Here is a 27,924-nt window from a genome sequence, read left to right as displayed (position 1 = left end):
CTACATTAGCATTCAACAACAGCCATAAATCGACAGGAGGCGCTGTTGGCTGTTTTAGCATGTTAGGCTAGCATTTGAATAGCAATTTCTTAGATCGTTTATTTAACAGATGAACCACTACCAGTCACAAATACTGTCACGTCTTGCAGTTTGCACAACGATTAGTATGTGTGGGGAATTACACTACGGTTTTGTGGCTCTCAGTCTTACACAGAGCAGAAATAGAGATAGGCTAAGCATTCTCCAGAGCTGCCATCTACCTCTAGAAGTCTCTGCAAAACACATATGAGAGTGTCCTAAAAACCAAATAACCATCTGTCATTAATGCTGTGGGTTGTAATTGTGTTATTCTATATGGTTGTTTTAGCCTTGTAAATGTAATGTCTATTACAAAAAACACTCTATCAATAAAAGATACCAATAAATGTTATTATTATAATTAGAAATAGTCATAAACCTTCAGTTATAGCTAGGGACAACATAGCTGAATAAAGATAAACATATAACTATTATGAACATATAAGGAGGGGAAAGAGATGCACACACACACACACACACACACACACACACACACACACACACACACACACACACACACACACACACACACACACACACACACACATATGTATAAATAACCATTTAAAAAAAGAGACAATTACCACAAACATATAATATCTATCTCCAGCTAAAATTGTATACATTTCATAAATATTGAATTAATATAGATATAAAGTGGTTTGCTCATAAGCCTGTAAACATGTATATGTACTTTCACAAAAGCAATTATTTTAACGAACAAAAACGTTACATTGACACGGCAATAGTTTGAGGCTTAGCTCCACTGAGTTGTTGGTTTCCGTGAACCGGTCAGAGTGAGACATCTCTCGGCCTGTCTCTGATGTCCACGTCCCCGTGCTGTCCTACCCGCTGCGATGTGTTACGCGCCCCTGCTTTAGAAAAAACAGAGAAGGAAAACTTCATAGAAATGGCGGAGGGTACTACGACTCTCAAAGGCTTGCGAGCTCAAATGGGTAAGAAACATCTTGGCAGTGGTGGTTATATTTGACCTAGTTGTGTCTTACACTTTAGTGAACAGTGTTTACTGTTTGTGTATCGCTGCGGCCGCTAACCGGTGTGTTTGAACGAGTTGTAACGAAACTAGGCTAGTAACGTTAGCTCGCTGTCCGGTATCTGCTGACAATGGATGCGGAGAAATATGCAACTTCTTCTCAATAAGTTACATTTGTTTAATCTATATGAGCTGATATGTGGTAAAGCTCCTAGAAAAGTTTATGCACGTAACTTGTAGCTAACGTTAGCTAAAGTTGTGACGTTATTTTAGTAGCAGGTTTTGAAAGCCGGTTGACATATCACGACTTGTCTGGCGCCTAGCTCAACTAGCTGTGCTTTAGCTTTGTTTTACCGCATTTTAATCTCGTTTTCTGACAAAGTACAGATGTGTGAAGAAGTGAGACAAGATGGACACACTTTTAGTGCTTTGTAAACGAAGCTAACTGCGTTTGAATTGCCATTCTCCAGCAGGTTAGATAACGCTGCGCATCACTTGGGGATTATTGTCAAAAGTGATCATCTGCTAACCCTATCAGGAAGAGTTCAGGAAGCGCGTCTCTGTGCACGTTAAAGTTGACAGCGATGGGAAAAGATGCCTACAGGAGACACTTTTTATAGCCAGTATCTTCCTTCTCAAAACTCCTCTTGTCTTACCAAAAACGGTATTTTCTCCACTATGTCTAGTGGACAGTTATGCTTATTTGTTGACATATGGCATAACCCCCTCCACTCTCCAGGGAGGGAAACTATAACAATGTCTGACCTGAATTTGAGATAAAGCTCAACACTCAGCAGTGTCAGACACGCAGCTCTTGATAAGAGAATAAGTCTGCATAGCTGCTTTTTTTGAGATTAAGTGATAATGAAGGAGATTCGGTTGGACCAGCAGCGCTATAACAGCTCTGTTAAGCAAAAGGCACATTGCTTTTTTTTTTGTAAATACTACTTTATGGGCCAGCTCCAGCAGTAAAGGCTATCAATGCTTCTCATCCATGCCATTGCTGGCCCCTTCCAGACGCAGACATGGATGTGTACTGTGTCTGTATCTGTGGGCATGAATGCACAGTTTGTTATGACCCGAGCTGCAGTTGGGTTCACTGTTTTCTTTTTGTGTTTTAGGGCAAAAGGGAGTTTTCTGCATACCCAGTGTGGGTGTAGGCATGTTTTACTCCTGGCTGGAGTGTATTTTGTCCATATTCTTCCTGTTTCCCTTAACTTTTCCATTCAGCTCTTTCAATTTGGAATTTACACCCACCCAGTCCTGTGGTTTTATGAAAATATCCACCACTTTAAGAGTGATGTGAGATGTAGGAATTCTCGCACTGTGAGGAATAAAAGGATGTGTTTTTGCTCGGCCTTCAGTCAGCAGAGGACTGACAATAATATAATAATGCCAAGAATTTAGCTCATGTGCATTTCCACAAGAATGTGAGCAAGGTTAAAATCTACCCTGTTATTATAGAAGCAGATCACACTGCAAGCAAGGCTATCCGGATCCTGGCTCAGCTATTGCTGCTGCAGAATTAAAAGCATGACAAGTATTTCTGAACTGGTCAGATTTAACCAAAGGAGTAAATGGATCAGCCTCATTTTCATTGTTTGGTTTCGTGGATCTATCCATTTAGCTTTGCTGTTCTAGTGCATGTTCTCTATCTTATTTTAATATTTTAAATGTAATGACGGGATGCGTTACAGTATGTGTGCGCACACCAAAGATTTGAATAGCAAAACATATTACTTTGTATAGCCTTTAACTAAAGGGCAGTCTGACGGCAGAATAGGTTTGTTCCTGCATGCACATTCACAACTTCCCGGCCTGCCTTTCCTGAGGATTTGGGGTTTGGGGTAAATTCCCTTTTGCAATCAGCTCCAAATTTTCCAATAGTTGTATTTTCTTTTTGATCCTTTGTAAACAAAGACAACAACTGTTATTAAGGCGTGTTGTAAAGGGTTGTTTCAATTCTGTATTGTGTAACAGTATGTAGGATGTTTGGTTCATCCCTTTTGGTTCTAAATTGTTAAATAATTACAGGTGTAAAATACTATTAAAGTCTATTCACAGTCTGGGTCTTGGGAAGAACATAATACATCCAAAATACTTAAAATGTTTGAGATATATCTGTAGTGTGATGTTTTAATAGAGAAGACCACCTTTGCCTAATAAGAACATTCATAAAACTAAAAAGAAATGCACAGAAAGTTCTCGGCCTAAGCGCCTTCTTTTTAGAAATTAGAGCTTAAAAACTAAGCAATAACTGGATTAATAATGCATTTGTACCATCCCATCCTCTTAATGCCCATCTCGCCACATGGGAATGTGGTCCAGCCGGAAGAGGAGACTCCTCAGCGAACTGGGATGTGTCATCATTATCCTGCCAGTCCTGCAAATAGCCATGGCTTACCTTTGCATGAACACGTCCTCTGTAATCCCATAGAAGATCTGGTGTGTCGTGCATGCGAGTGCACGTGTGAGCGTGTATCAGCAGTGTTATCTGAGGACCTGAAATCTTGAGCCAGCGATGGGAAGCTCTCTATGCCATAGATAGCCGGGAAGGATTTTTTTTTTTTTTTTTTTTTTGTGAACCCAAGTGTTAAGCCTTGCAGGGTTCACTGAGATTTGGTACAAAATTAACCAGGTAAAAGAAAGTTTTGTTTTGGTGATTGAATTAAGCTGTTATAATGATTGGTTGGATGTACTTTGAGGACTTTGTGTCAAATGTCGGTCCGCCCCTTGCATTAAGCACTTCCTGTGCAGAAGCTTCTTACTTGTCCTGAGCAGCCGGGCTCATTGAAGGCTGCAGAAGAGGGACAGAACACAGTCCAACCCTCTCTTGCTTACCAACATTACCAACATTGTCTGTGAGACAGAGCCGGCCAAATGATGTCCAAGTGAATCTTCTTATTTAGAGAACTAGCATTTGAGCAGTGTTAGCATTTGACCAGAAGTGTTATGAAGGATTGTAGGCTGCCCTGTTTCCTGTTAAGTGTTTTTTTCTGGACTGCAGAGCTGGGTCATCACACAGCCTCCCCCCCCCCCCCGGTGGTCTTTACTGCCGACATAATAACTCAGAAGCCTGAAGGCTGAACCACATCAAATCAATATGTATAGGCCTGTGTGCGACACTCACATTGTTCCCAGGGGTTGTGGGCATCTCCTAGTCTCCTACTACCTACAACTGCTGGATGATGTTGTAACTAGTCTCAATTTAGCTATAGAAATTCATATTCACTGTGCTGCATTTTACCAAAAGGATGTATTTATCATAACCTAAATGCATTAAATTGAACCACATGGTTGTTTCGCCGATCACATGATTATTGAAAACTCCAGCCCCTGCATATTGGATTTTTAACTTGATTGTCGCCAAACCCTTCTGCCTACTATCCTCAACAACAGATGATGTAGCTCTATATAACACCATCGATCAGCCAGGCCATAATGAGTGCCAGGTTAATTACTCGTGGGTTTTGTCCCTCTAACTTGTTAAAGGGTAGCTGGGTCTGTCAATGCAGCAGCAATGATTTATGATAATGTGTGCAAATCTCCATAGTGATGACGGAGTGATTAAAGACAGCTCCTCTGATTGGCTCTTTCTATTTCTATGATCACACCTGGCTCTCTTGTGGTTTGTTGGTAAACAGGATCTCTTCTCTCATTCAAGTATTTGAAGCAACACGTGAATGTGTGCATTGGGAGTTTGTTTTTTGGGTCAGATCAAGCTCTTGTTTCTGACCTGGTTCTTTTTTTGCCCTGGAATTGGACAGTAAATTCACTGGGCAGGGACGTCCTCTGTGGCTCTCAGAAATTCAGTTAGCCTAAAGCTTCGCTCCGTTTCGCTTTCCTCTCTGCTTTCGCTGACCTCTAATGTCCTCTACTGTGAGAAGATCTTACCGTTGAAGCTTAATATTTGTGTTCTTTCATTGTTTACAGTATTGAGTTTGAGCTGCACCTTCAGAGATTCATTATATCTGCATCATGTCATGAATGATTGTACAGCCCAACTCAGTAATTGTTGCGTGTAAGGCGACACATTAGTCTGATGAGAAGGCTTCACCGACATGTTCTCTGTTTATTTAGCTATGAATCATCTCCTTACAGATTCCATGTCTACCTTGTGTCAGGATTAAGCATGGCTGGCTGAGAGCTCTTCATCCACCCTGAGCTGCTCAGTGCATCACTTAGCAACAGTTACCATGCAACAGGGGGTCTGGCATTTATTTATTGTATTTCTTTTGCCTTTTATATGAAGCTTGAGAGTAACAGGAAAGGTTCAGGAAAACACTGGGACACGATCCTCCACAGTCTCCTGCAAACCAGGCCCCTGAGCCGTAGAGATACAACAGCTTAGCATCAATTTACATTTTTATGTAGAAATAAATTTGTTCTAATTTTGTGGATCATTCGTACCATACATATAGATTGATCAGCACCTTTAGCCCACAGTGCCTCGACTGAAGGTTAATAGCAGTTTAAAACAACGTTCCAAAATCCATGTGCTAACAAACAGTCTGCTAAACAGAAAGTGTGATACCATGCTAAATAAAAGGCTTGCTTTTAAACCTGGTGCATTCTTTATGGTCTACTTCTAACAAGTGAGTGAAAAAAGAAGTCTGAGAAGAAGACTTCTACAGGGCGCTAGCTGCAGACTTTGACCCTCTTGAGCTTCTTTAACTGGAGAGCATCGATGCTGCTGCAGAACACAGATAACCAGTGCATGGTTACTGACCTCTGATACATGGTTTGTTACGGATACTTCAGGGGAGATTTTGGTTAAAAAAAAGTGTGCAAGACTTAATGAGTCTCAAAATGATTGAAGCAGATTCTTATTTCTTTAGTCTGCATTAAATCTTGTTTGGTTTAAAGGAGCAAACAAGGCATATTTGATATTGAACAAATGTTATCTCTTCTTTTATCCTATCAGACTTTTTGTCCACTTTCTTGTCTGCTTTCCAGAGAGCAAAGTAGAAGAGTGCAGAGTACATTTCCATACAGATAGGACATGCTCACCACACTGTACACTGAGAAACCATTCTCATCGCCTGTGGTGGGCCCAGCATGAGTGTTTTCCATACGCTGTGGACACCACGGTGAAAGGTGTTCTCATTTGAACTATTCATCTCCATGCAACCATTCCGTTCACTGACAATTGCCGCACTTCCTGAAGTTGCTTTGTAAAGAAAAGCCTTCCTTCGGTATGCTGATGGAAGATTTTGATGTGAAGGAGCAGAGGAGCTTTAGTTTGCACTAGCAGCATCCTAATGTTGTCTTCATGTATGGGTGGGGCAGGTGACAATAATCGTGTGAGACAATATCTCTACTATCAGAGTTATATCACAAAATATATATTGATATTGCAAGATACATTTTCCTTTACCCAAACACCATTTCACTGTAGAGCTGACCTGATGTGTGGCTACTTTGTGTTGGAGATAAAATAAAACGTTGTCGTTGTGAGTGCGGGTATAGCCTGTTTTGAGGCGAATCATGACTCAGCAAATCATGTTACAAGCAATGGAAATGATCTCGTCTCTCCTCCGAGGGATGAGGGAGAGGCAGCACTCAGGGCTTTAAGGTTAATTTAGTCACTGTGGCGCTCAAGCCGACGAATCAATATGGTTTTAATCATGTTTACAAATCAAATCTTGGTTATCAATGACCATAATGTTTGATGTTCTTTATCCAAGTGATTCAATACACTGGTGTGTTTGTCTGTTGTAGAGCGGTTTCTAGAAACGGTATGCACTACGACGGATCACAATTGTAGGCTTCGTTCCAGCAAGTCTTAACTATCATTGTTTAAGGTTTATTGTTTTGATTGCAGTGCGATTCAGTAGCTTAAGATAAGATGTACTTTATTGATCCCAAATTGGGAATATGTTGTTGTTGCAGCAGCACAAAAAACAAGGCATTGCACATAAGTACAAATAAAAGAGCAGAAATCAACACTTCTAAAATTGGAACATCTCAAAATAGAAATAAAACAGCATTCGAGAGTAGAAAATATACAATTTGACCGTGAAGATAACAAATCTATAAACTATTTGACCAATAAAATAAAACACTATTGAACTTTCTGTCTGGCCGTGCTTTAATAACCGCAAACATACATTAAGTGAAGTACTACATGGTATTTATAGTACAATAAATAGGCTTAAACTTTGAAGACACAGTTACATAATTATAATGATAATAACAATCATCAACAGTTGAATTTGTTTTATTGTATGCACATTTTAATTATAATTTGTATTGGTTATAACATTAGAGTGTTATGTTAGTCATGGAGATTGTGAAGGCTTTACAACCTCAGAAGTTTTCATCAGTGTGAATATCACATGAGTGAGCGTTCAGTGTCTCTGTCAGCAGTTCTGTAATGCTGAACACACACCGACAACGTAGGAAAGAGACTGGAGAAAAGGCTGATACCAGGACACATAAAGCTTAATCATTTCCTCGCTGTGTCCTTCCTCCTCGCCCCTGTATCTCCTAATCAAGAGTTTCCTGTTAATAGGTCTGACTGTGCTGGTGACTCTCTGTTGGTCCGGGTGGGAGAGTTCATTCTTGCTCCCATAACGGCATGTCTGTAACCTGGGCCTGCATGTGAAACTGAACCGTAGTGTTTGGGTAATATATTAAAGCAACATGAAGTCTATAAAATGCAAAATAAAAGAAACCTGCTGCAAGCTTCACAGGATTACTGGAAATTGGAGTCGTTATGTGTAAGTTGTGCACCCCCGGCGTATTAGCCGTATACCGGGAAGCTCACAAGGGGTTTGATTCCAGACATGTTTGTCTCAGCAGCCCATCCCTCCAAGCTGGTCACAGAAAGCAGTGTATAGCTGGCTACAGGGTTGACCATGAGCGGGGGGTTATGTCAGACGACTGAATAGCTGGATTGTTCTGTAGTTTCAAATCCGTTGAATCTGTCTAGAACGAGCATTCCTCTTGAGAACAAAGTGGCTGATTGCATGTTGAAGGAGAACCCAAAGAAATGCTGTTCACTAGATATTATTTGATATCCCAGCTTTGCAAGACAACATACGATGTGACTGTAGTTCTCTACATTTAAACTGTGAATGTATGTGTGTTTCCTACACAGCTGCAGCTGCACAGGCCCAAGGCGAGGAGCGGCGTAGCCTGGCAGATAGCAGCCCAGGACCTACAACCAACGCTCCAGCTAAACCTCAGGGGAGCAGGCCAGGTAAATGACACCACGTCGTGACACAGAAACAGATTGGTTCCCACAGATACTGCCCTGTCATCGCTCTATTGTGTTCCATAATCTGAACCATTAGGTGCAACACAATCCACTTCCAGCGCCCTGTCAGTGTAGCTTACTGCAGGCGAAGCTTAGCCATTATCTTATTACTGTAGCAACAATGACAGTCACGAGCACACACCTGCTTCCTGATTCAGAGCCACTGTAACGCCACGCTGCTTTCTAATTCTCTCTTTTGTCTTCTGAATATACCTTGCTGATATGTTCTACTCCTTTTCACCACATGAATACATGTATGTGTTTGCAGTCATTGACGGTGCTGCGCTTAGAATAGACGACCGGCTGCGAGTGGCAAAAGAGAGGCGAGAGGAGGCAGAGAAACAACAGGGTGAGACGGCTATCCGACTATCAGCTATGGGCTCTCACTTCCTGTTTGAAATGATTTAAGCCTTAGCTTTAGAAAGCATTCTATAATAAGTGTCTTTCTTTCCTGCATGTATGCACAAATTGTGTGTGATCAGTTTTGCGAGACTCTCAGATCATGGAGCGGGAGCGCAAGGCCAAGATGCAAGTGGAGCGTCAGATGGAGGAGCGACAGAAAAAGCTTGACGAACAGAAAAGAAAGGAGGAGCAGAAAAGATTGGCTGTGGAGGAGAAGAGGAAGCAGAAACAGGAAGAGGAAAAGGTAGCTGCCATCTCACAGCAGGGCTTATTGTTGCCCAGCTGATTTGACTCTTGTGGATGCAGTGTTTCCTTTATATATATTTTTTTAAAAGAGAGGAAACTAATCTGAATAAGCACAGTGTTAAAGGCAAAACAGAACAACTACGCATAATATGTATTGTGCTTATGACATTAAGTCCTCTGCACTTAAGGGTCTGTATTGCTCTGCTGTAAATAAATGATAAACATCTCCTCCCTGTAATGCTGCAGGAGCACTATGAGGCAGTGATGCGACGGACTTTGGAGCGCAGTCAGCGTGTGGAGCAGAGACAGAAACGATGGTCCTGGGGGGGACTGTCCGACTCGGATGGACGGACAGGTAGAGGCACTTCCTTCACCCGTTTAAAAGTCCACCCCTTTCTACTCTGTTTCCCTTCCCTTGCTGCGTTGCGTTAAAGAGTTAGGATACCTCAAAATGTCCTCACCGCTAGACATGAAAGTCGCCACGTTGGTAATGTGATTATGTTTGATCAAAGATTCAATTCAATCCAGTCACGACACATAAAGGCAGTTAACAGCTACTTTTTTTGCCAGCAACTGATGCCAAACACCCTCAGCAGTTTTCTGGTATGACACTTGGCCGAATGTTATCATCTTAGGCAAAGTACTTTATGTTCTTTCTTCACAAATACAGAGAGGTGACTGTGTCTTTATTACTGTGATTCACCAAGAGTAACTTGATGCCATATTCACACAACTATGTTTTTTTGACGTTATCAGTCGAGCATTATTTCTTGATTTACTTTTCAAATTAAAAACTTCAAATCTGAATCCCGAAGCGGCAAAGAGAATCCCTAATCAGACTGTTAAAGGGGATTTCTAAACAATCTAATTAAGTCAACCCTCAAATTGATAATATATCTAGCAGTACTGTCAGCAGGTATGCACCTTGTTTTGTCATTCAGTGAAGCACAATCCAATGTGTTCACTGAGATCTGAAGATATAATGTAAAGGATAAATGTTATTAGTCCGTCAAACTCTCACACTGCCTGCATGTGAAGACTTAATCACTCTGTCGGGCATTACAGAAATGTGAAGAACTTTAGTAACTCTGACGTACATGGTGTAATTTAAATGACATTTTGTTTATGTTGTTGAGGTACTAACCAAGGACTCGTTGGTAAATCCTCAGGACAGTGTATCTTGTGATTAAGCATCGGGTGTCAGGATAAGGCTGATGGTTGCCAGCCAGGACAGCCCTCTTGTCTCTCTCTTGTTTGAAGGATGTGCCTCTGCGTCGTGTGTTTTATGGCTCTTCTCTGAGAGCTGTTTTTCCCCGCAGGAGACTCTGATGCCGGTGCCTCCTCTCCAGTAACTATAGTTATCTCCCCCGCCTCGCCAGAAAAGCCTCCAAGGAGTCGACAAGGTTTTGTTTGTTGATAATACGCTCACCGATGTAGCAACACAGCATGCACTGGCAATCTAGATATCTTGGTGACATACTATGCTTTCCACAGCCCCACCCCACAAACCCCCCACCTGCGGTCTAACTGGCAGCTTTTCACTAACAGTTTCATATTGGGGGGGGGGGCTGTGTTCTGAATGTGCCTTTTCTTTGGGTGAAAAGCTTAAAGTGAAGCTTTAGGTTTTCACTTACTCACACTGTCAAGCACCTCCGGCTCACACGGGCGACTTTGCATGGAAGCCCAATCTAACGGCACACAGAAACAGGACTAATATCAACTCTGGATTCTCTGGCATCCTGTTGGTGATGCTCTGTATACGTGTTTGTCGTCCACTAACCACAGTGCTTTGCTTTAGAACCGCAACAACTTTGTTATGGTTTCTCAAAAAGGTACATTCTCATGTTGAACATGATATTTGTCAATATATTCACCACTGAATGTGCGTTAGCAGCACATTAGATGGATGGGTAAGTGGGGACAGTCTATCAGGGTTTGTAGCTTTTATGTGTTTTTTATCTGAGGAATAGTGATGAAACCGCAGATATCCCGTTATTAGGATCTTGCAGGCCCTTGTTCTCCCATGTGTGCAACCAAGTGCCCTCCTCCATTGGCCAACCTCGAGTGTAAACCCCTCCTCCCTTGTCTGTCTCTCCTCCTCCCTCGTAGTTGACAAGCGCTCCACATCCACCATGAACCTGAAACAGATGTCCGAGCCGGGCATCAGTAAACGCCTCTCCTCCTCCTCTGCCACCCTTATAAAATCTCCCGACAAAAGTAAGTCTCCTCTTTTCCCTCTCCTTCCCTCTCCTTCCCTCCCTTCCTCAATTGCTCCTTCCCTCCCTCCCTTCCTCTGGCTGAACTCCTACACTCCCTGCCCTCCTGTGCTGTCTCTTAACCAACAGATCTGGGTCCAAACAGACTTATTATCATCCAGGTTTCTAATGGTTAACTTGTACCAGGTGACGCACTGTAGATTATCTAGAATAAACCCACTTTCTCCTCCAGCTGTTAATCCTGGAGCGATCTCTGATTCTTGTACTCTCTATGTCCAGGACTTTACACACAGGCTCACTGAAGCTCTGACGGACTCTCTGTCTCTGGTTCCTGCTAATGACGAGTATAACTTGCCTTCTAGATCCATTCTAAATGCACCTCTATAAGGCATTGAATCAAACTTTCCGAATCAGAAGGGTTTCCGAGCACCAGCAAATGATTCATTCACAAAAGTGCTCACAGGGGTAAAGAAGTCACAGTGTTCCTAAGCAATCAACACGATCAGCTGATTGATATTTCTCTACAACTTCTCTGGGCTGCCAGTTCCATTTCTGTCTTCTGGTATTGTTGATTCTCTATTACTCTCATCTTATTATTTCAGCTTTTCTTTTTCTAGGCCTTCGAAAAATATTTTTTAAGAAGTCCAAGATACTTTTTTCCATTCACCAGACTGCGCTTTGTAAATTCACCATGGGGTGTTTCATCATTGTCTCCCAGGTGTTAAGCAGAGGAGTTCGTCATGTAACCGGTTGCCTAACAATGGCAATGCTGCTCAGGCCAGTAAGGACGACAGCAAAAAGCTTCAGGTGGAACAGACAGGTGCAAACAATTCCCTCTCCATCCAACACTATGATTTTGAAAACCTAAGCTTTGTCACAGCTATGACATCTACATAGCAGGCTGACTTCTTACATGCTAATGCATTACACACTGTTATTACTACAACTGGGTACATAATTATTCTCAGGAAGGTGTCACTCTCCTGTGTGTTATCTACTCACACTTCCTGTCAGCTGCTGTTTGCCCTAGCCTGGTGGCTCGCATAAGGCCAAATGAAGTGCACATGACTAGTAAACTGTCTTTGGGGATTCCTTGTGGACTCCTTCCAGTGCCTGCTCGGCTGTAACTCCACTCTCATTTCCGTAGGCCGTTCCCTCAAGAAGAGAAGTTCCTCCCTCTCACGAGTAAGTGCGGGCAGAGCACAGACTCCTGCCAAGCCTGATAAGGGGACAACGGATAATCAAGGTGGCTAGCATGAACAATCGGCAAACGTTTTTTTACTAACGCCACTATCTGCATCACTCAGGCAACCCTTTTTTAAATAACAAGCATGTTGCTATCATGTTCACAGCTTGCTCACTCTGAATTTTGCTCGGATTTTAAAACTTCATCAGCACTGTCGGCTACTAAGAGGTTTTGGGGATAACACGTGGCTTTTTTTCAGTGTCATCGGCTTTATCTGTCCATATAAACGGGCCAACTCTCTATGTGTTCTCTTCTTTCTATCTATGTTCTCTTCCAATTAAGCCTTGCTCACTGACTGCTGAATTATCCTAAGGCAGCTGCTAAGCCTCTCTAAACTGTGTCTGTGATTTACTGGGAACACTACGTTTGCCTTAACCTTTCTGCTGATTGAACCTACCAGATCCCGCACCGTGCCTGACTGTGCCATGTTTCTCACTGACAGATTATCTTTTTCTTTTAACCTTTTTTATTGTTTTACCCAGGAATGGTTTTGTTGTACTGTGTCTGCGCTAACACAGTGAATTGTTGTGTTGTCACAAAGTGTTGATTGTTTTCTCCCTCCAAGATGACGTCACATTTCAGTCTCTAGGCTCGTGCTCCAGCGTGGTGTTTGTCAGTGCCATCCCACCATTGCACCCCCAGAGCACAAAAATAACCACAGCAGCTCGCTGCAGTCTGTGCATAACCATTAACCACCCATGCTTTTGTTTGTTCTATAGCTGTGTCAACATTCGTGCAGACGATCAAATTTTAAATGTTCATGTTTCGTATACATGTTTGTTTGGTGTGATTAACCTAGACATTAATACAACACGCTAAAATCATTCATTTAATACTTGTAATCTAAAAAAAATAAACACTTCTTTACGTTATGTAACCGAAAACCTCTCAAAGATAACACGTTCATCTCGTTATAACCTTAGCTCAGACTAATAACCCAGACTGTGAGTACCAAAGCATCTTGCTGTGCTGCCAATCTCCAAGGGCTAGCTCTCAGCAGCTAACAAACGAGTCTGTCTGCAGCAGATGTCTTCTCTGTGAGGGGCTCCAAAGGGAAGTGTGTGTGACTCCTTTTCAAAGAGATAACATTCAGGGACATGTGGCAAAATCATCCCATCAACACTTTTAACTCGTCTCGTATAATATCTGCTTTGTAGTTAACGTAGCAGCGACGGCCTCAATGGGGAATTGCTAATTCTTTCATTTCATGGAAGCAAGACCTCTTTGTTTCTGCTGTGAAATCAATGTCCTCCACCCTTCTTTCATAATGTGCTGACCATTGAAATCAGCCTCCTTATCTTAATCAATTTTGGCACCTTTTTTTAAATGTTAAATATGGAAATGTTTGCCCAGCAGAAGCTAAAAGAACTCTTGCCTGGCCACAGTCACTTTGAGGTTTTTTTCACTTCTCCCTACCCTATAGGATTCCTCTAATGACTCTTTGAAGTTCACTAATAAACTGTTTTTTCCCCATCAGCACACCTCCCTCAACCTTAAAGGACCTTTGATTTGACCTTATTATCTGACTACTGTAAACTGATCTTCAGTTAAGAAACAATCATTCTTGGTTGTGTCTCAGCACTCTTCCATGGCGTCCTTTTTCTCTCCTGATGTTATTGAATATCACTGAAAGTTAACCTGATAAGGAGCCCATGTAAGATTATTGAGACGCAACCTTTGGTTCTAAATGTTGATTCTTTCCTGTTGGTTAAATCACGTGGTGAATTTTACAAACTTAATTGACCCCTTCCCTCCCTCTTTTGTTTTACTTTCATCCTCCATTCTCATCCACTCTTTCCTTCTTGGCCTCTTTGTTCTCTCTTTTTTTTCCGGGTGATTTTTTTCGGCCGTGTAGCTCGCAAGGCAGCGGTCGGCACTGTGGACGGAGGGGTCCTTAGTCGCCTGCTCACCCCCACCCAGGCCTCACTAGCTAGGAGCAAGAGCGCCGCCGCCCTGTCAGCTGAAGGAACAAATGCTCCAGGTAACCTAGGAGACCCTGGCGAAGAGAAAGGATGGCTAGACAAAGACCCCGGTCCTCCCTACTTGCATCATTGTATCAGTAGAAAATCATCCCAGTATCACTTCACTACATCCAAACTCATTCCCCATACATTGTGCTGCTGTAGATCCTCCTGCTTTGTAAAGATCATTCAAATGGTTTGTTCTTGGTGGTGGAGTTAAAGAAGTCGCTGCTCCCTGTTTGTTAAAGTCGCCACTTTAAACAATCAGCTGTTTATGCTATATGTATGGTTGTTATTTGCAGCAAAGCACAATCATGTGAGAGAGCATAGTTACACAGTAAATATTGACACACACACACACACACACAGGTCCAGCTCACATGCATTCTCAGATCGGACACAATTGGCTGTTGTGTGCTGAGCTGAGCAGAGCAGGTCTGACTCGGCTGGGAGCATTTCTCTGCAGCTGAGGAGCCTCCGGGTCCATGCTGGGAGATTTGCTCTAAGCTGCTTACCTGTTCGTTCTTGTTACGTCAGAGTGAGACTATGGTGCTGTTGCGTGTGTTCCGGTACCGAGACTAGAGCGCTGGGAGACTCCAATACACGTTGCTGGAATTGCAATAGCTAGCATAAGCCATTAAATATGAGGGCTTGAAGTCACACTGATCAAATTCAATACATCCCAATCCTGGCAATGGATTTGGTGCTGAGATTCTATAGTATATACTGAAGTTTACCATCCCATGATGACTTGCATGCCTTACATGTTATTCTTTATGTGTTACAATGAGAGGGGTCTACTTTAGATATGGCAGCGGTTGAGCAGCCATAACAGCATAGGCATCTGCTATGAACCTCCTGACACACACTGATGAATGCTGCTTTTTTTCTTGTTCACTTTTATTAAAAGATGGACAGTAGCATACTGTAAAGCACTGACTCGCTTCAAAGCTGCTACTGTATTTCCAGTGATGGTTTTAGGCTGTTGTGTTTATTGACCAGCCATTACAAACCCATTAGCAGCTATAGATCTCCTGCTAAGTATAACCCCAGTAGAGAGATGACACATCACATTAGAGGCAGCGTTCGTAGCCCATGGTAGGTTCAATTTCATAGCTGCTCAGTTCGCAATCAGTGAATTACAAAACACATTTGTGAACAGGCTGTGGCAGGGAGTGTTCTCCAGGTCCAGGATTATCACGGCTAATCCCTCAATCTGACACAGCAAGCTCATAGCCAGCGGACAACAGTCTTTACTCTCCTTGCTAAATACAGGAGACACTAAACTCGTGGTAAGGACAGCCATTTTAACAGCACCGTGTCTACATTGTACACCAGTCGCTCGTGTTTACATACTGCTCAGTTTCTGAATTTTGTAGTAACTGTAAAGCAGTGCAGAGACGGTTTTGTCCTGCTACCACAAATGTAGCATTCAATGTCAAATTTTAAGTTTGGAGAATTTTAGTATTATGGCAGGAAGAATTCTAAGACCGCAAAATACTCAAAGTTTTAGTGACTTTAACAGAACACAACACTATCAATATTCATTGTGTGTTTAGTGTACTAATGAATCTGTGTGATGTGTGTTTGTGGTACTGTGTTGGTGTTAAGTTTTGTGTAGTGTGTGCTGTGCTGTAGTGTGTTCAGGGGCTGGGAGTGTCTGGGGTTTTTGTGAGACTGTTGCTCTCTGCTCCTCATGTCTCCTGTAATCTTCAAAGAACTGTTGCCTGCCTGATGTGCTATTTCTAACAAACCGCCTTTTTTTGTGCTCTTGTCCCCTTTAATAAAACACTCATTCTTTCAAATACATCTGCCCTCCCTTCTTCTCCCTTCCTCTCTATTACCCTCCACTCCCTTCATGTTTCTTCTCTTTGGCTCTTTGCTGCTTTGCCTCCCAACTCGACCGCTTTTCACGCCTCCCATTGGCTGTGCTTCTCTGGTCCTGCGATGACTGTGTCCTTTACCAGAGTGTCACCTGTGTCCTCGCTCAGCCTCTGCCAGTCCCCTGCACCCACCGCGGGGGGGCCCCGTACGCAGTCGCAGCATTGACCGGCAGAAGAGCGGCATGACCACCTCGGTGTCGGCCGACGGAGCCCTCGACCCTTCCATGGTGAGAACACCTCTTCATGCTAATGTGAACTCTACCACCGGCCTATGAACAATCATTGAATTGTGCGATGTTGTTATTGACTAAATGGAAAGCTTTCTCTGCTGATTGTTGTGACTTCCTGAAAGTGCTCCCTCTGCCCGTCTCCATAAGCTGGTTATATCATCCTTGACATAAATATATCTTTATTAACTATGCTAATAGTTATGCTGCTATGTACTTAGCATACGTGTGTGTGTAATTACAATGTAATTTGTATTTTAACTGCAGCAAACTAATTTCCTATAACAATTACAGCAAAAACTAATATTTATTTATTTTACAATCCTTTGTCACTCAGTCAGTTTTCATTTACTGATGGAGTTATCTGGCTTTATATGATATGAGCGTAGTATCACTGTAATCACAAGTTGTATAAACTCAATCTAGTTAGCACGTGTTGGAAAGTCTGCAAAACAACGTAACACAACTTTGAGAATTGTACAGTACAAGGTAATGGCTGGGGTTTAATACGTGCTTTGCATCAGAAGGTTGTTGAATTTGACTTGGAACCTATGGATAGACTATACATTTTTCTTTTAGTAGTTGACACTTTATTTAATTGTTGCTAGCAGCTGAGAGAGACACCCTGAGACAGCACAGATGTCTTGCATAGTGACAACAAGGGCATGCTTTCTTGAATTGAAATGACATTGCTCGGTGAAATAAGCCGATGGCACCAAAGACTCTGATTTATATGCACATATCCGGCCTCATTTGCCTGTCAAAGCATTTCTGCAAGATGAGAACAATAGGGAAATGTTGCTCCCGTTCCTGCTGTTTGATCTTTGCGGGTCAATCAAAAATAGAAACTTGTTTGTATATTGCCAAAATGTTATCCTGCTTACCAATACTACTTTACACAGGGGAATTTACTCTGAGTTACTCTTCTTTAAATAAAGCTTAACTCGGTTTAAGCTCCCCCCCAGCTGAGCTACATCAATGTGTCTGCTTTACCTTCAGGAGGGCTGTCGTAGGCCTCGGCCCAAGAATCGACATGTGGTGTCGGCCTCATACAGAAACGCTGTGTGTTTGCCAGTGACGTCACTCACTGATTATAGGCAAAAAAATGCGATACAACACTCCTTGATGAGTGACAGAGATAATTGGTTCAGACGAAAACACTACCACCAAGCTACGGGCAAATGTTGTTAAACTTGTAACGTCACTCCTGCCTAACATTGATCATAGGTGAGGTCTCAGATGTTCTCACTTTGTGGCCTGTAGTGCCTGGCTCTCTCTCTCTCTCGCTCTCTCTCTCTCTCCTCTCTCTCTAGCCTTATTGTTTCCCTCTGTGGCTGTGAAGGGCCTCATTGTCATCCCATGAGACAAAGGGATCCACAGTGGCCGGATTATAAACAGATCAGACCATGAAAAGCAGACCCACCCTGACTCTGAGGCCTTTCCTCACCATTTCATTGTCTTTTCTCCTCCACACCCACAAACTGCTGTGCAGATCACTGGAATTCACAGCTGACTCTGACACACTGAGTTAGGCTGCTGGGGTACTTCAAAAGGTGTATTAGAAAACAACAATGATGGTGCAAAAATGAACTATGTAGGTCTGCTGCATGCTTCCTCTTATCCATTTTGTTCTTATGAAAGGATATTATTCGGGGTTTGTTATGGTGAAGTTACTGCTGTGTTAGTCTTCGAAATTAGTTCTGGCTCCAATGCCATATTGAAATGAAAGGAAATGATATTCTTGTCCCTGACTCCCAGTTATAAACTGTGCACCAATTGCCTGTTTATTGTCCAGGTTATCTTTCCAAGACTTTGATTGTTAAGCTGTGTTATAAACTCTATTATAGAGGTGGGGCGATTTATTACATTTCCCTCCTGTTCAGACCTGGCTTTTACATTTTTTTGCAGTTCCCATCGCACATTATTGGATTTATCCCGTTACCACTTGGGGTTGAGAATAAATACATACCTCATTCCTGTTTGCATTAAGAAACTAAAAAGATATTTTAGCTGCAAAGAGCCACAGGGATAAGAGCAGGCGGCCGGGTGTCAGTTACTGCTGAGCACTGAATAGTAAAAACCCTGACACATCACAGGAGCTATGATTATCAGAAGCAGATTCTCTCTCTGTGGTTTCTGTGACATCAGATCTTTTTTTTGTAACTTATTAGAGCAGGAGTTGATACAATGTGACCCACGATGCATTAGTGTACAGACGTATGTTAATACCTGGTCTGAACGCTCAGTACCGAAGACTTGGCCGGGACAGCGCTGTATATTTTCCTCTCTGGGTGTCACATGGTTGACCTTGCTGTGCTCTCTGGCATCATGTTTACGGTGACCAACATAGCACATGAGCATTAAAAATAGATGAATTAAACCTGATCCACAGCTCCTTCACAACAGCATTGTGTCACTGTTCAAAGCTAGTCAAACCTGGGGGGGGCGGATTTATACAGAATGAAATGACCCATGTTCTTTCTATTGATACTTACAATAGTAATTACAGGCACCCTTTTTTTTGTGTGTATTTTCTTGAGCAACTGTGAGTTGCTGTTCTGTTACTCAACCTGTTTAAACCGAAAATTATAGTTAAGTTGAATTAACCAGCTAACCTTTGGGGGTGGACCTGTTTTGGGGTCCCAAGTTCAACATAAGATCTTAAGATGAATAATAGGATAAATAAGAAAAACCTTTACAGTATTTCTGTACTTCCATATCACTGCCCCAAAGAGCTGTTTCGGTCTCTGACAATCTTTAAATGGTCCAATCTGAGCAGGAAAACCACCGTTTGGTTCAAGTGTTTGCATTTTATGTTCACATTAAGGCTGTGAGTTTTAAGACGGCTTTACTTATAACAGTAATACTCATACTCTGTTCATACTTTGTTTCCAGCCATACCTTTCTGAAGCTCAGTAATCTGCAAAAAAAACCAAATTGCTTTCCTTAAATTGCGGCCACTTTTTTGATTGCGTGATTTACAACATGTTTGTTGACACAATAACGTTTATATTTAAAATGAAAATAGGTAAAGGTGTTTGTAAGGATTAGATGTGAGTTAGTAGCATTGTCCAGGGATTGATATGAATGATTTCCTCACTATTGTCCCGTCTCTGTGGAACCACAGAAGGACAAGCAGTTTACATCACCTGGAGGGCAACGTCCCGCCTCCCCATCTTCTACCCTGGGACGCAACCGTTCACCATCCCCAGCCCCCAACCCGGCCCCAAAGAGGACCCCCTCCCCTGTATCCAAGTAAGACTACTTCTCCAAACCAGCTTTATCGATAGTTTAGGTGTTCTGAGTTTGGATGCAGCTCTTCCTCTGGATTTCATTACAAACAACTCACACTGTTTTCTTACAGGCAAAATTCCAAGACACGCCCGCCCTCTCCAGGTGCAATGAAACAGCGTCCCCCATCCCCCCAGTCTTCGTCAGCCAAACCTCCACCTATCCAGAAACCAGCCCTCACTCCAACAGGGCCCCCCACCTTGCGAAAGAGGGACTCGAAGTCCAAGGATATGTGTCCTGTCCTGGCTGTCTCTCCACTGCCCTCTGAGTCCAGCAAGACCAAAGACAAAGATGGTGAGCAATTGATAAGAATACCTTTCACACTTTAACTTCCTTATTGTACTATAAAAATGTACTTGTTCTGTAATGTAGTCAAACCATACCTTATTTTTCAATCAGTACTAACCATGTATGACAGGTCCATATAAGGACTTAACAACCACGGTCAGCTGACAGACTTTAATAAGTCAGTACCAATATTTGCTAAGGCTGATATTTCTTCTGGCAACCAGGATGTTTGCGCCGGTGCATCGAGACATGCTGTCAATTTCTGGGAGGGAAGAGACCCAGCAAGACACCTTTTTCATCTTTACTCTATTTATATGTCACTGTGGTTAGTAGCCACAGGTCCAAACCCACTTAGACTCCCAAGATGTCCAGCAGTGGCTCAGTCAGTAGGGGCTTGGACTGGGAATCGTAGGGTCGCCGGTTCAAGTCCCCAAACAGACTTGAAATATGGAAAGTGGACTGCTACTTGCAGAGGTCCCTCACCTCCTAGGCCCTGCTGTGGTGCCCTTGAGCAAGGCACCGGACACCTCCACACCCCCCTCCCCATTGCTCCCATTGCGTTGCACAATAGCTGCCCACTGCTCCTAGTACTAGGATGGGTTAAATGCGGAGGACCAATTTCACTGTGTGCTCTGCTGTGTGCATGTATGTGACAAATAAAGAGGGTTTCATCCTCCGATTCTATCTATCTAAGATGGGTCCAAGTCAGGTACTGTATATGTTGACCTCTTTATTCAGATATCTTTACATTAGAGATGCACCATCGGCCGGGCGTGTTCAGTCTCATATTTCGTTGTTTTCTTTAACCAAATTTACACAAGTGCAGCATGATGGTTTTACGTTTCACACACACACACACACACACACACACACACACACAGACACACACACACACACACACACACACACACACCACACACACACTCGTAACACACATCATGTTGTTAAAGGGGAAGTACTTCAGTGCAAGAGGAGGAAGACCTAAAGCTTGCACTTTTTATCACATGCATATCTTAAATAGGTGTCGAGGAACAGCCTTTAAAAGATTTGCTACCTCAATCAGAGTCTTATTGTTTTTGGATCTCATAGAGCTCTTGTCCTTACAGTTAGACCCCTCCTCTTCTCTTGCACCATGTAGTCAGTAGGAGGGGGCAGGCAGGGGAACGCCCCATTTGACATTCTTGTAAATAGATACTGATTTATTAATAGTTTTATTTAAAAAAAATCCCAATCCCAACTTTAAATTATTCTTGCTGAAGTGGGGTGGAAAATGAATTAAAAGGAGGAAATAAAATGGCAGGAACTATTGGATCAAAAATAACTTGCAGTGGGAGGGTTTGGGTTACAAAATATTGTATTAATAAATAGTTTGCACATTTTCTATAAATAAGAAAGGAGATGTTTTAGTAAACCAAACTGTTAAATCTGCAGAAAAAATATTGCTCTTTTCCCGTTTTCAACATTATTGCATTTCTCTTTTTTCCCTTAATGGGAGGTAACTTACCCACAGGCACTGAAACCAGAATAATGAGTGCTTCCTTGTTCCTTTTTGAATTCTTCCTCTCTGTCTATCTTATCAGTAGTGCGGAACGCAGCACCTTGACTTTGAGCAGAAGAAAAGAAAAATCTGTTATCATGGATAAATACTGCTTAACGAAGCCGTCTGATTTGGTTGAAGATGATAGAGTGTTATCGTCTGTTTCAATGGAGGTGTGTGTGTGCTGCCAAACTGACGTGGCTGCAGCTCAGTTTGCACTAAATCTCAGCAGAGTAGGGGGCCTGTTAAGTTCCAGCTGGAGTCACATCCTGTTAGGGATCAGGGGTGTTTGCTGCTGCCCCCTCCTGGAGACAACCGTGTTCTGCAAAATAAAATAGCATAATAACGTTTTTAAAATGACATGCAGCCGGCAAAGACAGCTGTCAGCTGTGCCTAAGAAAGATGGCACAGTTTGGGTTTGCACGTTTATGTTAATGGAAAGGAAATGCATAAGTGATAGGTTATTTGATATCATCAAATGCTTTTATTGGACCAAATCACATGTTGGATTTGATGTATCAACCAAATGAAATACTTGACTTAGGAAGTAAAATCAGATAGAAATCACAATATCCACATCTGGCATTCTGCTCATCCCTTTTCAACATTGCCTACACAGCCTTTGAGCACAAGACAGGCGGCTTTGGTGAAGTTTTCATAGATAACTAACAGAAATATGCATGCATTAGTCCACCCTCTCTCCCTCTCTCTCTCTCTCTGACATAAACACAAACACCGAACATCTCGAAAACAACACTGTCCTTGCCTCAGGCTATACAATTGTGTTTTATAATGTATAAGGTTGCCTACAATAGACTAATATACTCAAAGAAATAAGTGATATTTAATGGCAAAATCTCGAACACATTATTTCTTCTCATTGTATGTACTATCAGGTTGCTCGTCTATGTGTCTGTAAACCCTCTTTCAAAGAGCTCAGAGATCATGTGGAAGTCACACAGCTCAGAATCATGTGGATGCTCTCTATTATCCTTCTCTCTCTCTCTGGTGAGAATTGGGTGACATATTTTCTTCTTCTGTCTCGTCAGACTCTAAAGGCTCGACAGGCACCAACTCTGCTGCAGAGGCAGCAAAGATCCTGGCCGAGAACCGAAGATTGATGCGAGAGCAGAAAGAGAAAGAGGAGCAGCTCAGGTTACAGAGGGAGGAAGAGGAGAAGTAAGATTATTGGAATTGTCTAGTCAGTTCAGTAACTTCTGCCCTCTGTTTATTTGTTATAATATTCTTACTAACTGCTGTCTCTTACCAGGGTGAGAAAGGAAGAGGAGATGCGTTTAGCCGAGGAGGCTCGTCTGATCCGCCTGGAGGAGGAGAAGAAACTTGCAGAGGAGAAGAAAATTAAAGACGAGGAAGATGCTCGCCTAGCTGAGGAGGATCGGGTGAGACTGGCAGAAGAGGAGGCGGTGAAACAGGCTGAGCTGCAGAAGGAGCGGGAGGAGGCCGAGGCTAAAGCCCTGGTGGAGGCCGAGATGGTCCGTCAGGAGAGAGACCGCATCATGCAGAAGAACCAGCAGGAGCGCATGGAGAGGAAGAAGGTATGGACCGGACAGATGAGTCCTAAACTCAGGCATTAACGTTTACATTTCATTACATTATTCACCTGGTTGGTCTCTTCATGACAGGATCTCTTCTGCCAGAATTGGCCATGAGAAGCATGTAATCATCTGTACTGGATGAAACAAATCCATATCCTGCATCCATAGTGTTTCCACATGAGATCAATAAAATTTACAAGTAATATGTTCTTTGTTCCATTTCAGAGGATCGAAGAGATAATGAAAAGAACCAGGAAGGGGGAACAGAGCGACCTGAAGGTGAGCGCACGTTCATCCAGCCAGCAGAGGGAAGCCTTCTCTGAGTGGATGCTGAGCAGTCTTTGTGTCTCCTTCATAGGGTGAGGCAGGAGATGACGATAAACAGGAGGATGATGAGGATGATGATGATGACGAAGATGAAGAGAGAGATGAGGATGACGGAGATGAGGAAGAGGATCAGATAAACTGTGAAACCCAGAGTAAGTCTTCAGGCTTCCACACTGGTTTCAATTTCAGGATATTAGGCTATGTATCACTGCCATTCTGAAAGTGTACCTCACCTCTGAGAAGGAAGGTGTGTCTTCCTCTCTGGGTTTGTTTGAATTCTTACATAAACAGCCCATTTACATAAAACTCAACATGACTTATGACTCATCCCATTCTGTTTCCTCTCTCGAACATCGTAGGCCAGGAAGATGACCAAGCTGAGTGCGAGCGGTCCTGCGGGGAGTCGGCGGCACAGCGGGAGGCGCCGCTAGGCAGCGTGAACGGGAAACCAGAGACGGACGACAAGGAGAATAACAACGGCATAAGCACAGACGAGACTCAGGCAGTGAGGTAAGAGTAGAGACGAGACAATGAAAAAATGAGACTCTCGGAAAGCTCTGAGGGTTGCTGACAGTGTTGACTCAAAAACAAAGAACAGCAGGTGCTTCATTAATGGATTCTCTTTAAATACTTCAGTGGATATTAAAAGGTCACACTCGTGCGTCACTATGGAAGGATAGCGTGTACGTATCAGTTGGCATATTCCAATAAGCTTTGTCAAAATAGCCCGAGGTTTTTGTTTTAAAATAGGATCCCCTTGTGACAGCTTTCTATTATCCAGAATCTCATGAATAAAGCCAGCTGCACGCTGGTTGGGTTTCAGACTGTTTGAGATGATTAAATGTTTTCAGTGTAAAATAGTTAGGTTAGAATTAATATGGGGTACTGCTTTTTATGTTTGTATTTAGGCTATACGGTTGTGTGTGTGAAGTAGTAATTAGTATTAGTTCAGTGGAATAAGATTTTCTCTGATTGGCTAGATAATTATTCCAGCCCTTTCCTTTTATTAATAATGATATTAATTACTTGCATTTACATAGTGCCTTTCATATACCCAAGGATGCTTTTACAAAGGGGGGGGGTGGGCACTAAACACACTCTGGGACTACAAAGAAAGAAAGGCGAGATTCCTTTTTGCTGACTCCCCTCTAACCTCTCACCTCTTCCTCCCTGCCCTCTCCAGTCCCGTTCCTAAGGGCCGCCTCGTGGAGGGCTCGGAGTTCCTGAACGAGCAGGACTCCGCCAAGGTGGGCTTAGTCTCAGGTCTTAACGGTAAATCCAACCAGTGGAGCTTTGAGGAGCTCATTGACCTCAACGTCCACTCCAAAACTCGGCCCCTGATCCAGGCAGAGGACTGTAACCAGGTCCTGATCAGCTGCGACGGGAGCTCAGACGGGACCAGGGTGGCCTTCGAGGAAAAGGGAACCCCCGTCAACCCCCTGCATTCCTCTAATCAACCAATAGAAGCCCTGTCAGGTGAGGACATCCACCTGTTGGGAGTGTTTACTCTTTGATCAACTCTTCCTAAAGTAATCCTCTCCTCCTCTCTCTGCAGAGATTTGATGCTGCAGCCGCCGCTCAGAAGCCTCTCTGTTGCACTCGTAAAGTTCCTGTCCAGCTGAGCTCCTTAAAAAAAAGTTCCAAACAGCTTCCTCCTCTTTCTCCTCTTCCAGAGGGAGGAGCACAAGGAGGAGCGGAAAGACCACCCCAAGTGCTACATTTGCACCCCACACTGAGGAAACAAATATATTAAAATGATATATATATATATTAAAATAAAACAACGTTATGCTTCAGGGAAATTCCAAATATTCCTTTAACGTGCTCGCTTCAGGTCTCTTTCCTCTTCCTCTTGTGTTTAGTTCTCAAGTTTTTGTTTTTTTCTATGTCGTGTCTAAATTTGATGATGTTTTTTTTAAGAGTTTTGTCTTTGTCAGGGGTGCATTTATTGTAATTTATTCATTTTGGCTTTGTTGTTACTGTAATTATTATCCTATGTCTAGTCTTTTTGTTCTTTTCTCTTGTATGAGAATATTCCAGGACACATGCACGCTCGGCTGCGTGAATTGAACAGCGTGACTTAAAGGAGGAAAAGGTTAATACAGTCTGTTCTGTCGGGGGTTTGGTGGGGATAGCATCCCAGGTTTCATGTGTGATTCATCTAAATTTACTTGACCGGCTGCTCTTTGCAGGATCCAGCGACATGGCCTTACTATTTTTCCTCAACGACTGATTTTGAATTGTGAATAATATACTAAATTGCTTGCGCTGAAGCTCATTCATGCACAGCTAAGTCTGTCTGTCATGCGCTTACACTTGAAGTAGACCCTGTGTTCATACTTCATTTTGCCCCTCAGCCCCATTTTTCTGTCTCCCAGTGTGTTTCCTTCTGTGGCCACTAGAGGGCGCCTGGAGCTCCATCTGTTACATTTCGAGCGGAGTAGTGTTGAGGCTCACTCGCTGCACTGTAGTGAATTTGGTTGTTTTGTTCAGTGAAGTTTCTGCAGTTTCTCACTTAGGGTTCGTTAAGGCTTTGTTAATTTTTACATATGTATATAGAATCTATGTTTACTAATAACTTCATTGTAATTTACATCAGATATGAGTTGCATCACATTTCAGTCTCATCTCCTGCTTGAATTCCCATAACGGCATCTTACTCTCTTAGCAGTAGAGGTCCATTAGTTTCATTCATGGCTACCTCTGAGCTTCTTCAGATGTGTTTGTTACTGAATATTCATCTGAAACTTCAAATCAGGTTTTCAATTATCTGGTTTTAACTTGAGCTTTTTCCAACCCATCCACCCATCCATCCCTCTGTCTGTGCAGCTTCTTCACCATTTGCATTTATTTCTCCTTTTTCAACCAACCTTTGAAATTCCCCAAAACACAAGCTGCTACATCTGACAAAATGCATTTCAATTATTTTTTTTAATAATATAATTTGGCTGTTTGTTTATATATAAAAAATACATTTCTACATATATTTAAGTGTTATTGTGTTGTGTATATAATCAGTATTAGGCAAACAAAGCCATGTGTAGGAGGAGGTGGCGTCAGGATGTGGATCATGTGTACGTGCTTTAGGTTTCTGTACGACTCTTGCCCTGTGACGGGCTGTCAGCTTACGTTTGGGCAGCCTGGGAAAAACTTACATAAAGCCCTCTTCCACATGAGCGCTGGAAAAAAACAAGGGGGCCAAGTAGGGACCCACTATATTTTTCTGAAAATATAGCGTGTGTTTATTTGTGTGTATGTTTTAGCGCTTTCAGCCCCAAATCCCTGAACCCCGATTCTGAACTTCGCCTCACAGAGACTTAACGTTGACATTTTGACGGCCAGTTGTTACAGCCCTCAGCAGCATGTCTGACCCATGATCAGAGTCGTGGTTCTGCTTCTTCATGATGCTTTTGATGTCAGCACAATACATTTTATATGATGTTAAAGGACGTGTGGATGGATAGTTAAAGTGTAGGCATATCAGCTCAGGTCTTAACTCATCTTTGTAGCAGCAGGCAAAACATGACGTGGGTCAGACTTGTTTTCTGTGTCTCCTGGATTTCTCATGAAGTGTAATGAAATCTTGAAATTCCCTATGCTTGAACAGTCCAAGCACAAGGTTTGGAGGATCTTTTATTATTGCCTTGTTCTCTGCTGGCTTACTAAAATCCCGTTGTACATAAGGACTAGGGGCTTTAGATCTTAGCTTTGATTAATAAGCTCAAAGAATGTAACGGACTCCATAAACCGTCCTGCATCCTTTACCATGTCTCTCCGAGCTGCCCGCTTTCTGGCCATCCATTACTCTTTTAGAAAACACGAGACTCTTTGCACAAAAGACTGGCTATGTTTAGAGAAGACTTGCTGAGGAGTAGCTTTACTGTACAGACTCGTAGGAGAGTGTGGTGTTCTGGAGGAAAAGAGAAAGTAATTGGTTGCTTCCCAGATCATTTAGAAGTCTCATCCCAAAACTTGCTCACACCCAAACCTTTCCTACCACTTTTTCTAGTCCCAGGTAGCATCTGTTGGGGGGGCCGTGGTTGCTGCTGCTTGGGCACATATTTTGTCTACTCCAGGTCCTGCTGCATCTTTGAGGGCTCGAGTACAGAGCCGACTGCTTTAAGTCCTCAACGTTGTCTTTAACAATAGGATAGAACGGTGCCTTAGATTGAGATTTAGTCTTACTCTTTATTGTATCACAGTTAACTAAGAAAGCTTGTCCTTACCTCGGCCGCGACAATCAGTCTCCCCACCCAGGGCGACTTCGTGAATATGAATATTTCTCTGAAAGATTTACTAACAACGCCCTGTCCACAAGTAAGATTTGTACTGTAAATATATCTAAAGTGTACTGAGATGATACAAACTGTTTAAAACAAATAAAGTCTTGCAAATATATTCCTTTGCCATG

The 27,924-nt window shown here is 42.6% G+C and overlaps 1 protein-coding gene across 13 annotated transcripts; it reads left to right on the top strand.

Moving 5' to 3' along the window:
- The first annotated feature begins 901 nt into the window (after positions 1–901).
- Positions 902–27,911, top strand: map7d3 (MAP7 domain containing 3). 13 transcript variants are annotated; one of them, XM_063875807.1, is made up of 20 exons: positions 902–1,034; positions 8,175–8,276; positions 8,602–8,682; positions 8,816–8,979; positions 9,228–9,336; positions 10,301–10,384; positions 11,091–11,198; positions 11,916–12,017; positions 12,345–12,443; positions 14,299–14,424; positions 16,372–16,514; positions 19,642–19,769; positions 19,879–20,099; positions 22,680–22,809; positions 22,901–23,186; positions 23,412–23,465; positions 23,545–23,665; positions 23,873–24,023; positions 24,697–24,989; positions 25,069–27,911. In XM_063875807.1, exons 1-20 carry the CDS (start codon positions 902–904, stop codon positions 25,074–25,076), a joined length of 2,643 nt encoding a protein of 880 aa, XP_063731877.1. In that variant the 3' UTR covers positions 25,077–27,911. The 13 variants fall into 13 exon arrangements, with proteins under 13 accessions (XP_063731877.1, XP_063731878.1, XP_063731879.1 ...); XM_063875808.1 differs by having other exon boundaries at positions 920–1,034; positions 16,396–16,514; XM_063875809.1 differs by lacking the exon at positions 10,301–10,384 and having other exon boundaries at positions 920–1,034.
- Positions 27,912–27,924: the final 13 nt, after the last annotated feature.

Source organism: Eleginops maclovinus, chromosome 23, assembly GCF_036324505.1.
Source record: "Eleginops maclovinus isolate JMC-PN-2008 ecotype Puerto Natales chromosome 23, JC_Emac_rtc_rv5, whole genome shotgun sequence".
Lineage (NCBI taxonomy): Eukaryota > Metazoa > Chordata > Actinopteri > Perciformes > Eleginopidae > Eleginops > Eleginops maclovinus.
Note: the sequence above shows the minus strand (reverse complement) of the source record. Positions and strands in the feature narration are given on the sequence as shown.

Coding starts and splice junctions, on each gene's coding strand:
- map7d3 (XM_063875807.1), top strand. CDS start 902: ATGTCCACGTCCCCGTGCTGTCCTACCCGCTGCGATGTGTTACGCGCC. Junction 9,337..10,300: donor CGACTCGGATGGACGGACAG/GTAGAGGCACTT, acceptor TTTTCCCCGCAG/GAGACTCTGATGCCGGTGCC. Junction 11,199..11,915: donor TATAAAATCTCCCGACAAAA/GTAAGTCTCCTC, acceptor ATTGTCTCCCAG/GTGTTAAGCAGAGGAGTTCG.